General features: G+C 37.9%; 1 protein-coding gene across 18 annotated transcripts in view; it reads left to right on the top strand.

Moving 5' to 3' along the window:
• Positions 1–406: 406 nt before the first annotated feature.
• Positions 407–15,408, top strand: part of PHC3 (polyhomeotic homolog 3) — an 80,184-nt gene continuing 65,182 nt past the window's right edge. For 17 of the 18 annotated variants that reach the window (XR_012072470.1, XR_012072469.1, XR_012072467.1 and 14 more), the window contains exons 1-4: positions 407–459; positions 2,931–3,096; positions 6,318–6,473; positions 7,590–7,667. Coding sequence is in view for 2 of the 18 variants with exons in the window: in XM_031679851.2 (XP_031535711.1) it covers positions 446–459; positions 2,931–3,096; positions 6,318–6,473; positions 7,590–7,667 (414 nt within the window). In the remaining 16 variants the exon portion in view is untranslated. The remainder of the gene's footprint in view (positions 460–2,930; positions 3,097–6,317; positions 6,474–7,589; positions 7,668–15,408) is intronic. The other variant, XR_012072476.1, reaches the window with a different exon arrangement.

Here is a 15,408-nt window from a genome sequence, read left to right as displayed (position 1 = left end):
AGGTAACAAGCCCTCCGGCTATCATGGCATTTCCTTTACTCTGAGACCTCAGGATCCAATCTTCGTGGTATTTTCTTCCGTCTCACTTTCTGCAGTTTACATAGGCTTTTGGTGTATTTTAAATACTCTTAAAAATTTTAATTTAACAGTCTAATCAGAACTTTTCACGTCTTGGTTACAGACCCCTCCCCCAAACGAGTAAGACCCTAGGCAAGAGAAAGCAAGGGCCTGCAGGTGAGACACTAGGAGCTCAACTGGGGAAACCTGGCCAACTCCCAGAGGGAGCAAGGCTTGAGCTAGGACGGGGGATTGGAAGCCGAGGACCCCACGTGACCTCGGGCCCCGGGCTGAGCAGACCCCGCCCCTTCGTCCGCCGCCGCAGCTGCCGCGGCCGCTGCCGCCGGGGGGCGCATGCGCAGCCCGTGTTAGTGATGGAGGAGAGAAGATGGCGGAAGCGGAGTGAGTGACTTGCTGGTGACTGATGTCGTAACCGGGGAGCGAGTAGGGGCAGCGACACGTCCCCTCAGGGGAAAGCTGAGGGCTCTTTGGCGGGCATTGCGGGGAAGGGGGGACGCGAGAGCTTCCTTCTCGTGGAGGAGCCTGCTTGGCCCTTGTGGAGGAACGGAGGCGAACTGTAAGGGTCCAGTTACCTCCAGGCGGGAGCGCTCCTTCCGCCGTCTGGTCCCGGGGGCCCTGAGCACGGGGTCACTTCTCAGATCCCGACCCCTGGGGTCTGCTGGAAGATGAGCCGGGGTGGGGCTCGTCAGCCGCTGTCATCCCTGCAAGTGGGCCCCGCGGCAGCCTTGTCACGGCTGCCCGCGCCGGGGGCCCGCGGAGGCTGGGTAGGGCAGGGCGGGCACTGCCAGGCCTGCTTCGCGCTCTCCTCCTTCCCGCCCCGGCGCCTCTCTACTCCTTCTCAGTGGGAGAACCCGAGACGTGGGGCTGCTCACCGCCCTCCCCCGGGAGGCGTGGAGGAGGTGTCTCAGCGCGGGCCTTAGAGCGACGGGGGCTGTTGCGGTTCTGGCGAGGCTGAGGAAACACCCTGGAAGGAAAGATCCTCTTTCCCTCGGGTCTCTGGCTGCAGCGTTGGTGCCGCCCTAAAGGGCCACATTCTTGTGTGGCGGTGTGATGGTATGCTTAGTTAGCGACTCCAACTTAATGTTTCCTGGGTAGGCCGCTTGGATTTTGCAGGCAGTACTATGCATAGACGGTGGAGTTACCAAAATTGTTGTTTTGTGCCAGGAGTCCAATTTCAGTGCAACGGTTTGGCTAGTTCTACCCACCGATGTTTAGACTTGTGCCTAGAATTTGGATTCTCTGTGACCATTTTTGGTTAGTTACAGAACTGCTTACCGAAGGGTTTGAGGACGTGGTTGAACAAGATAGCGATGAAAAGGACCAGAATTTAAGCTGGCTTTTTGCATATCACTGGTACATGCCTCAGAAGTGTTTATGACAGGGAGTCCATTTGGTAAAAAGTTTACTTTATCTACCACTATATCTATTTGCTGTTTAGTAATTACCGTATGATGCTGTGATTTGATAACTGGAAGGTAGGTTGAAAAACTAGGGGGAAAAAACCCAAACCAGAGAACCATAAAAATGAGTCATTTACTAATCAAAAAAGTTAGTAAGTAAAGAGTCAGCTTCTCCCTTCGCGCTTTTTTCCTTTCACTTTTCCTGTTAAATCAAGACTTTTTAACATTTGATTGCTCAAAGAGCACATAAATACTGTTTACATACGTGATATAAAGAACAAAGAAGATTTGTACATAAAAGGACACCATATGGGAATAGTGCGTGCATACACAATTAGTGCCAAATTCCTTTGTCTTTTTCTGAAGTAGAAAGTGTTCTTGTTACAGTCTTGTCAGTGCTGCTCTTGTGAGGTGGTTCAGATTTTGTTTCTCAGAAGAAAAGACAAATAAGACTGTCAGATAAAACCAATACATTCTCAAGGGTGCTTTTCACCATTGTGGTGCATTTCTGACTCTACAAAAACTAGTGTAGTTCTAGTTTCTAACAATATTAAGTCCCTGATAACTGCCTTAAAATAGAATGTTGCTTGAATTTATTCAAATAGGGATTCTGTATTTAGTGGAGTTTTGTACCATAACAGTGAAATGAGGTTGTAATATTGGAGGGAAAAGAATCAGAATGGTACAAAAATGCACTTTACTGTCCATAGCTGAGGGAAGTGACATAATCATGCTGTTTTCAAAATTTGGAGCAGTTCTTTGTGAAAAAGATTTCTGTAAGGAAGTAGAGAAATTGTTTTCAGCTGTTTCTCTTATTTTAGAGTAATCTGCTCATGGATGTAACTCAGTTATTAAATGTAGTAAGGACAGTGTTTTAGAATAATTAGGGAGAAAGCAGTATGAGTTAATAAAAAATTATTAAACTTATTTTTTAAGAGAACTTGTTTTTAAAATAAACTATGTATGGTAACCAAAAAATAAGCTAATTAACCAAGTTAAACTAAGCCAACATAAGTCCATAGGCATCCTGTTTTAATGTGTAGATAAGAATGACTCTAATTTGTAATTAGTATGGTCAAAAGAATATAAAGAACTATTTTAATACTCTGATGTTGTTTAAGTTTTATTTTCCTAGGTAGTTTAGTGTTTTGTCATCATCTGTTTTGGTTTCCTTCAAGAGTAAAAACGTAAACTTTAGGTTAGGCTTTATTTGAGTTACATATCCTGAGTCATTTGAATTCAAATTTAGTAGATATGAACTATTAAATATGCTGTGTGTTTGTGAAATATTTTTCCCTTCCAAGTGCTTATGGTGACTGTGTGCTATCTATATTTTATGAGGGCCTTAGAAATTTAGATTGTTGCTGATTATTTCTTGGAATAATTAAATATTCTTTAAACACCATATTGATAATGCTTTTGCCAATACAGACCCTTTGTGTTATCTGCTAGGTTTAAGGACCACAGTACAGCTATGGATAGTGAACCAAATCCTGGAACATCTTCGGTGTCGACAACTACCAGTAGCACCACCACCACCACCATCACCACTTCCTCCTCTCGAATGCAGCAACCACAGATCTCTGTCTATAGTGGCTCAGACCGACATGCTGTACAGGTATTTCAGTTATCGCGATGGGCAGGCTGAGATTTAGGCTGTCTTTATTTTCTGCTTAAGCCAGATGAGTCTATTGTTTCATATCCTCAAATGACTTACATGATACCCTCTAAATGAGTACAGTTAGAATTGTTAATGTTTGAAACAACCAACAGAGTTATTTCATAATCACTCTATTGGGAGGGCTTACATTTGTCAGCATGTAGCTTACAAGGTTATATGTCAGGAAAATTATAATTGGAAAGTCTCCTCTAGGTGCGACTACAACGTGGAGATACTGATACTCAACCAAGAGCCCCAACATGAAGAACGGCTCTAGGTTTTTCTGGATTATTTTACATTTGAACCCAAAGTATAGACTTAGGGAGATCTATTCAGCTCTGTAGATGTGTTAAGTTCATTTTAAACCCAAGTGGCCTAAGAACGCTTAGCGTGAGAATCCATTCAAGAGCTCTACGGGGCACAGGGGAAAGGACATATTTAACTAGGAAAAATCTTAGGCTCTTCATTTAGTTGAGAAAATAAAGTTTACTCAGTTACCTTTATAACAGTGGAGGTTGAGACAATATGGTATTGCATAAAAAGGGCCTGGGCATTGGGATCTGGTGTGCTCTTTGAATTCCATTTTCTCTATCATTGGTAGCTGTATAGCCCTGGGTGAGGGGCATATGTCCTTGAGCCTCAGGAAACTATAAAATGGAGACCACCTGCTTGAATAGTTATGAGGATTGAAGGAAGCATCTAGAATTGTATGGGGTATGTCATGTGTACTCAGTAAATAATAATAGCGAATATGTGTTGAACAGTTGCTGTATGCCGAGCATTTGATAAATGCTTTACATGGATTATCTCTTTTAATCCTAACTGCACCCTTATGAAGTAGACCCTTGTACTATCTCCATTGTATAGATGGTAAAACTGATGTTTTAAATTGGCTAAATAACGTTCCTAAACTCACGTAGCTAGTTGGTTCTCTGGCTTTAGAGTTATGCCCTTAACCACTTTGTGAGTTCTTATTTTTTCCATTTTACCTGGTTTCTTATCAGATCCACATAATTTTACTCCATCTTGGAAAAAGCTTCCCTGTTTATGATGTAGTCCTCTCCCCACACCATTTTCCTAGAGTGGAAGATCCCAGTTTAATGGCTATTTAGCTGTAATGTGGTTTAGGATTCTGAAGTTACTGTGGAGTGGAATCGGAATTGTTGGAGCAAAATTCAAACTGGAAGGCAGAGTGTGTTTTTAATGTTTTTCACTTTTTTTCTGAGGCAGGGGCTATAGGGAAGAGTATCTGGATCTTTGAGCATACAGATAATGTGATACTTTAAATGCTGTTTTGTTGTCTAGCTTTTACCTAAGCTGGACATGTTAATAAAAAGTGAAGTGTTACTGGAAATGTGTAGATGTAGATACATCTCACAGATAGCACTAACTTTAGTTCTCATGAGATCATAGAATTGCTTCTCTTAAGATGTAATCAAATCACTATTTATTGAACTACGTAAATAGTTCTTTCATACCTTTCAGCTTTATTTTTCAGTCCTATGAATCCTCTTCACCCTCCTTGTTCCTTTAGAGGGACAAAAAAAGAACTATGTTCTATGTCTTTAACTTGTATTTAAAGAGTCTCTCTCCCGTGAGTGTAGCATTGAGTGGTAATGAAAGACTGTGCTGACTGTAGAAAAAAATTACTACACTCTGTCAAGTAGGTTATTCATTTTTAATTTCACTTTGATTTTAGAATTTTGTTACGGAATTAGAGGAACATACATAGATTTCCCTAACCAAAAAGACATCATCTTGTAACTCTAAATTACTTAATGCTGGTCTTCAGTCCCCTGCAACTAGGGGTCAAAAGCCTACATGGATTTTGTGACAGGAGTTTGTAGCTGGTGTAGCAGTCCATTGTTGGGGAACTGACATATGAACACGTGAAAGTAAACAACACAAGGAAATACGCCTTCTTGGAATTCGGATGAAGAGATTCATGGCTTTGTGTGAAAGATGCCCTGACTCAGACCCTCAAACTGTAGGATTATGTCTCTGTTACTCCCTTAGCTCTTTGAAAACTGGTTTGATACTGAGATTAGGGTGCTCTTTCAGAGTCACCGTGGGCATGATGTGATTTTGGGACGTGGTTGCAGAGGACTGGTGTAGTCTGACTTACCATTGGGACAGATAAAGGATTTTCCTCTTTTATTGGAATACTTCTCTAATTTATCAATTAATGAAGTTTGGACTCAGCTTTTACATTCTGGCAATAAATAGTCATAATAATCAGTACTTTTTCAGAAACTTTTTTTAGTGAGAATAGTTTTATTCTGTGTTCAAACAACTGAAACAAGGAATATGACATTTAAAAATTTAAAAACATTTTGAAAAGTGATTAGTAATTTTCTAAAAAAAGCTTTATAATTTTATGTGGTTATCACAAAACTAAGTTTTTTCAGACATTTAAAGTACAAGTGAGAAGGTAAAAGTCAGTTCTAATCTAGCTACCTGTCAGTAGTCTTTTAGTGGTTTGCTGAATATTCTGTGAAATATTTCAACATAAATGGTTATCTTTCTCCATACACTATTTAGTAACCTGCATTTTTCAACTAATAATATATTTGGGAATTTTTTGTTAATAAATATAGATTTATTTGCTCTGTTCAATACAGTAGCTACTACCTGCAGGTGGCTATTTTATATTTAAATTATAATTAAAATTCAGTAGAATTAAAAACTTAATTCCCTAGTTGCATTAGCCGCCTTGTAAGTGCTCAGACTAGTGGCTCCTGTACTGGATGGCACTGATCTACATTACTGTTAGTGATGGCTGCAGGGTATACATATCCTCTCTACTCTACCAACTTTTACCCAAAACGGTTATACCAATTTATACTCTTACTTACAGTAGTAGTAGTAGTAGTTTAAATCTTTATCAGTCAGAAAGTTAGAAAATAGTGTCTTGTTTTAATTTGTACTTTTGACTACTAATGAGATTGAAGATCTTTTCCAGTGTTTACTTGGCCCTTTTTCCTTTTGTGAATTGCCTCTACTGGGTTTCTTTTATTTGTACACATTAGTGAATCCTAGTAATAACTAGGAGAGCACTATATTTGTAAGTTTGATGACATTGAATCTTAAATTAGTGAAATTTTAAACTGCCGCTTTTTTGATACTTTATTTTATGGTTAAGGTTATGGTTTGACACTGGTTCAATTGACTTATCACAGGTAATTCAGCAGGCATTGCATCGCCCTCCCAGCTCAGCTGCTCAGTACCTTCAGCAAATGTACGCCGCCCAGCAGCAGCACTTAATGCTGCACACAGCAGCTCTCCAGCAGCAGCACTTAAGCAGCTCCCAGCTTCAGAGCCTTGCTGCTGTTCAGGTGAGGCTGAAGTGAATTAAGAACTTATGAGGCCAAAGTTGGCATTACCTGCAGATAATTACTGAAATTAAATACATTGGGTAGTATTTCAGAGTTCTCAGGTGTCCTGTAATTATTGTTTCTTAAGGACATCTAATAGGCTGCCAAATAGAAGTTAGTTTAAAAAAAAAATGGATATGTTTTATTTGTTATTCTGTTGCTAGCTTTTGGCCCTCTGCTTTTTATCTCCGTTTCAGAAATGCTATACTAGTGTCATGGTTTTGTGTATAAAATTCAAAGTACAACAGTGAATAGTTAGGGTTGTATGAATCACATTTACATTTTAGCAAAAAACGTTTTTTAATACATCAGCATTTTACACTCATTAAAAAAATCAAGCAGTATAAAACTGCTTATAAGTAAAATATAGAGGTGTCCTTTTCCACACCCGCTGCTGTTTTCCACTCTTCAGATGTGACCCCTAAGAGTTTTATTTGTATCCCTCCAGAAATTTTCCGTATAAAAACATATATGTGCACTTTTCTAAAATCCAATCATATGATTCCTACTACTAACAGGATGATTTTATCATTAAATGCTTATGTTTTAAAAGATTTTCAGTGTTGTTGTATTGTTTATTTAAGTAAAACTGTGTGAGATTTAAACTTAAGCTCCTCACCAGAGGAGAATCTCAGTTGACTGAACCTGAAAAAGGTTTATTTCTTTTATAAACACATCCCCACCTGTTGCTTCTTCTCAGTAGTGTAATTTCATGTAACGTCATGTTCATGATACGAATTAGGAAACTGAAACCCACTGGCACTTGATATAGCTCCAGTTTCTTTTTCATAACATTGAAGTGGTGATTTCACTTCAAAGAAGACAGAGACCTATAGAGTGAAACTGACAATGTGTGCAGCTATTAAAATAAGATTAGCCTTTGGATCTTCTCTTGTCACCATTCAATTTTTTTCTTTTTTTCTTAGTCAATTTGGCCAAAGCTTAATCCGTGTTGACTGTAAAATGAATTGCTTCATAGATGTTTTGACTTTTATTGTGGTTTTGTGGTATTCTGGTACCAGAAAGTTTTAAACTTCAGCCTTTTATAGACACATTGTAAAGATCTTATTATTTTAGGCAAGTTTGTCCAGTGGAAGACCACCTACATCCCCCACAGGAAGTGTCACACAGCAGTCAAGTATGTCCCAGACATCTGTAAGTGCCCTAAGTTTTTTTTCCTGGATTTAAAATTTTTAATTATTGCTTTCCAAAAGTGAGCTGTTAATATTTATAAAGCTATTATTGTGTATTTGTTGAATGCTATTTAATTAACAAGTGCCTAGAGATAGCAATAAGGTTCAAAAACTCAGAACTAATGTCAAACTTCTGAAAATCTGAGTCTTAAAAATGTTTTTGTATTATTTCTTACACATACTTCTCCACTGATTGTGTTCAGGTCTTATGTAAATAATTGCAGTTCTCAATGTGTATTGAAAGCCTGAAATACACAATGCAGAGGTATTAAGCCATGAATTTACTGTGGTATGCTGAAGAATGTCATGTCCTTGGTAGACATCTAAATGTTTCTATTTTTTTTCTGTGAAATCCACATTTTAGAAATTTTACTTTTAAGCTTATGCTTAACTTGAGTTATGTGAGTCCAATCTGGAAGTATCCATTCAAAATAGTGTAATTTATTTTGAGAAAGGAGTGAAAGAAAGGTGATTTGCTCTATTGCACATATAAACTGGGAAATTGTGCAGAGTTTCCCAGTTAAAAGAAATTTACAGGTATGGTGATACTTGTTAACTTTTAATTTTGATATAATTTCTTTTTTTAATATATATTTTTATTGAAATATATCTTCTTTTATGAAGCCACATGAAAATGACCAAATTCTGGGAGGGAGGGGTAAATTAGGAGTTTGTGATTAACATATATACAGCTACTATATATAAAATAGATAAACAAGGACCTACTGTATAGTGCAGGTAACTATATTCGGTATCTTGTTATAACTATAACGGAAACGAATCTGAAAAAGAATTATACACATAAGTATATGTGTAACTGAATCACTTTGCTGTACACCTGAAACTAACACAACATTATAAATCAGTCATACTTTAATTTTTAAAAAATGATCAAATTCAAGAAATTTAACATTGATACAATGCAGTGCATATTCAGATTTCATCAGTTGTCCCAGATTTCTGAGCCTCATCACTATAGACATTATGGGCCAGATAATTCTCTCTTGTTGAGGGGTATCCTGTGTATGATAGGTCATTAAGCAGCATCCCTAGCTTGGGTAGGCTGTGCCCTCCTTCCCCCAGCATGACAATCAGAAATGCCTCTAGACACTGCTAGATGTTTCCTGAGGGGTCAGGAATTGCCTCTGTTTTTTCCTGATTCAGGATGGTAATACTTTGATACTTTGTAAAATTGACTCCAATAGAATATAGTTTATAGATTGCCAAAGAATTGAAGATGAATTTGTGCTGTATTTCTTTAGCTAAGGGTATGGTCTTTGCAGAGTAAGTATATGTATGGTGAGCATATAGTTATTTTGGGGCTATTGGTCTGACATTTTTAATTAAAAAAATTCTGTTTTAGCATGGAAATACTCTGGAACATGAATAAAATTAGTTAAAAAAGAAATTACTTATGACTTGAGAATGTTAGACTGAAGAAAAAGAAAAATTTAAGTAATGTAATCAATCCCTAAGCATTATTGCTATAGTTATGGTTATAGATGTCAGATATGTCTTTAATTAATACATTCGGTAGTTAAGGAAAGGATTGGTAAACATTTTGTGGACTGGTTAAAGAAATTATAGATTAATCCTTTATGAAATAACATTAGGATATGTATAGAAAGATATGTGTTCTGAATTTTTTTTCTCTACATTCTTAAAAGGTATCCTTTTAAGTTGTTTTTCTTTCATTATGATTTTATGTATGTGATTTTCACAATCACATTTCCAGTGATTGTGATTATTTTTTTGTGACATCGTTAGTACTAGTTGTCATAAATTAGGTAGACTTATATGATGAAGGATGCCAGAACTTACTACTGGCTGATGGAGGAGAAGAAGTAAATAGGGAGAGCAAGTACTTAGGAAAAAAACAAAAGAATAACACATTGCATTTGTTTTGTTTTCTATTCTGACTGAGCAGTGGCTCAAGTGAGTTGACTAGCAGTCCACATTATGATACCCAAGGTAGCTTAGTAAATTCAGATCATTCTCCAAAAGACTGGCAGAGCATGGTAGCAGAAATCTCTAGGTAGTGATAACAATGATCGGTCAAGTGGCAGTAAAGTAGTTTTCAGAGTTTTGGTTCTTGTGAGGTAGGTTTCCAGTAACAGTGAAAGCCCTGGGGAGGGGTCCAACCTCCAGTAGGAAAAAGGGCTACAAGGTAGGTTGTCAAGCCACCATCCAAATAAGTTGGGGTTTAGAGTAGGAGTGGGATCCCAGTGGGAAAATGGAGTATTATATTTTAAAAAATGAAGTCAAAAGTCCATCATATCACCTGGAGAAACAATATATGTGGAGAGGACCATTGTTAACTGAATGTATAGGTAATTAGTGGGTGCCAGCATCCTCTTCTTTCCCCTCATTAGAACAGAAAAGCTAATTCTAGACTCTTACCAGTAATGAGAGGTGATTTTATAGTTGATTGGTTCTAAAACTAGTTGAGACTGAGCCTTTAGGTTGACGGCTTTGTCCTTCAACTGAATGGGACGAAGACTTAAATTTGATTTGCTAAAATGAAACCTAGACCAATTTAAAACTTTTACGCAAAAAAGAGCATCAGCAAAGTTATAAAACAACAAAATAGTTGAAAATACATTTGCACCATGTATGTCATCCAGCTTATATTTGTAAAATATTAAGGGCTCTTTTATGTTAGTAAGATGAACAGTGAGAATTCACAAAAGACCTGCATTGGTAATTTTCAAAAGAAAGCCTTTACCCTGTTAGTAATAAAGAAATGTATGTAAAAGCGACAGTGCTGTACTATTTTCACTTGTCAAATTAGGAAACAAGGAAAAACACTGAGACAGTACTCATTGGCAGGGATGTGAGAAAGTAGGTATACTTGTACACTATTGGTGGGAATGTAATTAGTACAACTTTTCTGGAGGGTTATTTGGCAATGTGTGTGAAAATTTAAACTGTGCATGTGCTTTCACATAGCAGTCTAATTTTTTTGTGATGTCTTTTACTAAAAATAACAATTATGATAGATAATTATGCAAAAAATGGCAAATAATTATGTAAATATGCATGGCTTATAATAGTGGAAAATTATAGACTAAATGTTCATTAATTGAGGTTTAGTTAAGTAAATTATACTTAATTCATACAGTGGGATACTATAGCTGCTTAAAATGCTGTATATGTACATAAAGAGACTTAGATTTTCATTAGATATTAAGTGAAAAAAAGCAAGAAAGTATAGTATCATCTCATTTAACTTATTTATTTAGGTTATTCTATTTTTCGGTTCTGAAATTCCCATTTGGTTCTTTTGTATTTTGCTGAGAGTTTATTTTTTCATTTGTTTCGAGTGGGCTCATAATTGCTTGTTCAAAACATTTTTTATGATGACTGCTTTAAGATCTTTTGTTGGATAATTATAATATTTCTTTCATCTTGGTGTTGGCATCTATTTATTGTCTTTTTCATTCAGCTTGAGGTCTTTTGGTTCTTGGTACAATTAAGTGATTTTTTTGATTGAAACCTGGACATTTTCAGTATTATGTTATATGACTGTGGGTCTTATTTAACCATTCTGTTTTGACTGGCTTCTGAAAAGGAGTGTGTGCCACCTCCTTACTGCCATATGGGGGTAGAAGTCCATGTTCCACATTTGGTTTCCACTGGTACCCAAGGGAGTGCTCCTTGTAATTGCCAAGTTGGAGTGCGTTATGGCTCCCCACTGATGTTTTTGTGGCTGGGAGGGATAGGAGTGCAGTGTTACTGCACCCCATGTGGTCTCCACTGTTACTACAGGAACGGGGTAGGTTGTTGGTGCTGGTCTGTTACTGCCTGACTGGGATGAAAGTCCTGGCTCTCTACGTGGCCTTCTTTGACACTAACCGGTTGGAAGGATTTGTGGGATTGGGGTGCCTCATTATGGCTTGGTGAGGGTGGAAGTCTAGGTCTTTGCTAGTGTGGAGGTGGGTGAGGCCACAGTGTTTTCTGTGGTGTTTGGCGGGAGTAGAGCAATTACTATCTGAAAGTTTTCTGTGTTGTTAGGCTGTCCCTTTTCTGGTCCTTGGCTAGAAAGAGCAGACCACTGGAGTTTTTTGTTTGTTTGTTTCTACCCATTGATGTTTCTAAGTTACTGACTTCTCAGCTTCATGTTTGGGTTATGTGAGACTTGAAAACCCAGGGAGCTTATAACCACATTGTTCACTGGGTCTTGAGGTCCCTACCGAGTCTGCTTTTAACCACCTTTTGGGATCTTACGTTTATTTTATGTGTAACATCCAGGATTTTTAGTTGTACTTAGGGACAGGAATAGGGAAAAAGTATGTCTATTCCACCTATCTGGAAACAGAATTCCTATTATTTAACTTAAAAAAACGGTTCTATCTATATGTCTGTCTGATTATATAGGAAGAAAATCTGTAATATGCAACCAACTGTTGATCAGTGGTTATCTCTGAGGAAGTAGAGTGAAGAGCTTCATTGTGTTAGTTTTTGTATTGTGTAAATAAAATATGAATATACTCTTGTCTAAGAGACAGATAATGCAAAAATGTAGAATAAAAGTGGCATTTCTTTTCAATAGTCCTTCTTTGCGCTGATGAAGTTTTGTGTGATGCTTTCCTATTTAATAAGTGTACATTTCTACACATAAATGTAAATAGATATTCCTATGGTTAATTTTGTTTGTTCCAGTGTAGGTGAAGTGCCGTCATTTTCTATCTTCTAAGTCTTTGGGCATTTTCATCTGGAAAGGATTATGTGGCTGGAAATTGCAATCATAAGTCTCTAAATGACTCAGGGGCTGTTTGTATCTCATTCGCTTTCCCTTTCTTTGTTTTTTGGCCCTAGAATCTACATTAATCCCAGATGTTTTGACTTTAATTTACTGCACTGTTCTGTCGAAAGGGAAAAACCTTATTTTTGATAGCTTTCTAGCTCTGGTACCAGATAAGGTGCGTTTTTGAAGCTCAGTTAGTTTTATGACTTCATTCATTCACACATTCACTCACTTATTCAGTAGGTATTTATTGAACATTTAATATGTGTCAGACACCCTTCTGGGTGCTGGGAATACAGCAACACAACAAATTCTCTGTCCTTATGGAGCTAGAGATAGATAGTGTAATATGTCAGATGATGGTAAGTTCTAGAGAGAAGAATAAAGCAAGGAAATGGAATGAGATGAGGGAATTTGCACTTTAAATTAAAATGATGGGGAAAGCATTGCTAGTAAAGATGGCATTTGAAGAAGAGTGAGGGAGGCAAACATGCGCCGGGGACAGAAGGAAGGGCAGTGTGGCTGGAGTGGAATGAGAGTGGGAGTATGTTTAGAGATGACATAGGTAATTGTAATCCAGTCAGGAGGAGATTATTAAACCCTTGGGTTTTTACTCAGCATGCATTGGGAAGCTATTGGAAAGCTATTTTAGTAGGGGACATTACATGACCTCACATAGGCTTTAACTTAGCTACAATGTTGAGAGAAAGTTCTAGGGGGCAGAGATGGAACCAAGGAGACCAGTTAAGTGGTTCCTATAATAATCCAAGAGAGAGATATTGGAGGCTTGGACCATGATGCTGACTGTAGATGTCATGAAAAATGGTTAGCCAGATTCTGAGTATTTTTTCTCTAATATTTTATTATAGAAATTTGGATGTTTTGAAAATATAGCTAACAGTTTATGCTGATGGATTGAATAAAGGATGTGAAGAAGGTGAAGAGTCAGGGATGACTCTGTAGTATTTTGGCCTGAGCATCTGGAAGGATCTGTCAAAGCAGGTTTTGGAAAAGAAAATCAGGAGTTCAGTTTTAGACATGATGTATATTAGACACCCACCTGTAGATGTTGAGTAGAGACTGGATATATGAGTTAGGAGTTCATTTGGGAGGTCTGATGATGAGTGATGGCTTACGCATCTCATTGAAAATTCAAGTCATAAGTGTACATGACTTTGCTACCAGTTGTGGAATATTATGTGAGAGAGTTTGGTAGAACGGAAGACATGAGGGACCTGGGTTCTAGGCTTAATTCTGTAACTGACTGCTGGCATGACTTAGGGCAAATCATTTAACCTCGTTATACCTCAGTTTTCTTTTATGTAAAATTGAGTTATCTAATTAGATGATTTTCAGTCTTTTCATCCAGCTATCCCTGGGTCTAGCTCAAGGAGAAGGTTCAATAGATGGTGCTATGCACTGAACTGCATCTCTCTCAAATTCGTATGTTGAAGCTCTAAACCCCATGTGACTGAATTAGAAATTGGGCCTTTAAGGAGGTGATTAAGGTTGAATGAGGTCATAAGTATGGAACCCTGATCCAGTAGACCTGGTGTCTGTAGAAGAGGAAGAGCCTCTGGAGATCTCCCCCTCTATTGTGAGGACGCAGTGAGAAGGTGGCCATCTGCAGGCCAGCAGAGAACTCTGCCAGAAACTGAATTGCACAGTACCTTGATCTTGGACTTCGTAGCCTCTAGAACTGTGAGAAATTCCGTTTTTTCAGCTACCCAGTTTGTGGTACTTTGTTTTGGCAGCCCAAGCAGACCGAGATGGATGGGGTGCTGAGCCTTACCCAAAACTTCAGACAGAATAGTTGTGTGATGTTTGAATCTGGGAATTCTTAATAAGACTGCCTGGAAAGAAAGGGTTCTATTTTTTTTTTTAAAGTTTGGGAACCGTTGTTTAGATGTTAATATAAGATTCTGTCAGGGTGTCTTAAATTGTTTATATGCATTATGGGAAATAGTGCCTATCACATAGTAGGTGTGTAATAAATATTTGTTGAATGATGAAGTTGTAGGAATTATAATCATCAACTAGAATATGTAATGCATAGAATTAATTTTAATTCTTGATTACTTCAAGTGGATTATCTTCAATTCAGAGAATCATTTTAGGATATTCTGATTGCCTGAAATTGCATTATCGAAGAGAGGCTAAGTCCTCACCTCTGTGATGAGATTCTTTTGCTGCTAGTTATGAGCAGGCAGCCAATTACCAGGTGTATCTATTGTCAACATTATGCTAGTTGCCCTTGGGGTACACATGAGTCAAAGTCCCTTCCCTCAGAGACAGTAATAGGCATTTGAAGAACTACGCCTAGACATATCAAATAGTAAACAACAAACAGTGTATAATCAAGTGATGAATGCCATGAGAGTTAACAGAAAAGAGATCTTTGAGTAGTTGGGAAAGGCTTCCTATATGGGACTTAAGCTGAGCTATAAAAAATATGTAGGGTTTGCAGAGACGAGGACTCATCCTGAGCTCGTGATTCTGAAACAGCAGAGCTTAGTTTCTGGGATTCACTGCTGAATGGGATTCTGTATTAGTCTCCCACACTTCTGAGGATAATCTGTGCCAGTATTTTCTTGCTTGGTTCCGGGCATGGTATTAAGTGCTCAGGAGCCAAAGTGAACAAAGGTCTTAGAGTACAGTGGATACAGAAAACAGACATGTAAACAAAGGACATTGTGATAAGTTTTTGTTTTACTGGAGTATCTTCTAATAACTTGCTTGTAAAGGGTACATGTAAGATAAATTTGGAATATTTGTAGGCCCCCAATTCCCTCCTCATACCTTTTAAGTAATTATTTGTACATAAATTATATATTGAAAATAATTTTTCTTAGGAAACTTGAAAGCAAGGACCATTGTTTTCAAAATTCTGGTACTGCCAAAGAGGCTGATTTTAAGTCTCATCATTCCTCTGGGGAAGTTGTTTCTTTCTCTTTAC

This window comes from Vicugna pacos, chromosome 1 (genome assembly GCF_048564905.1).
Source record: "Vicugna pacos chromosome 1, VicPac4, whole genome shotgun sequence".
NCBI lineage: Eukaryota > Metazoa > Chordata > Mammalia > Artiodactyla > Camelidae > Vicugna > Vicugna pacos.
The sequence above is the reverse complement of the archived record's forward strand: the minus strand, read 5'-3'. Positions and strand labels throughout refer to the sequence as shown.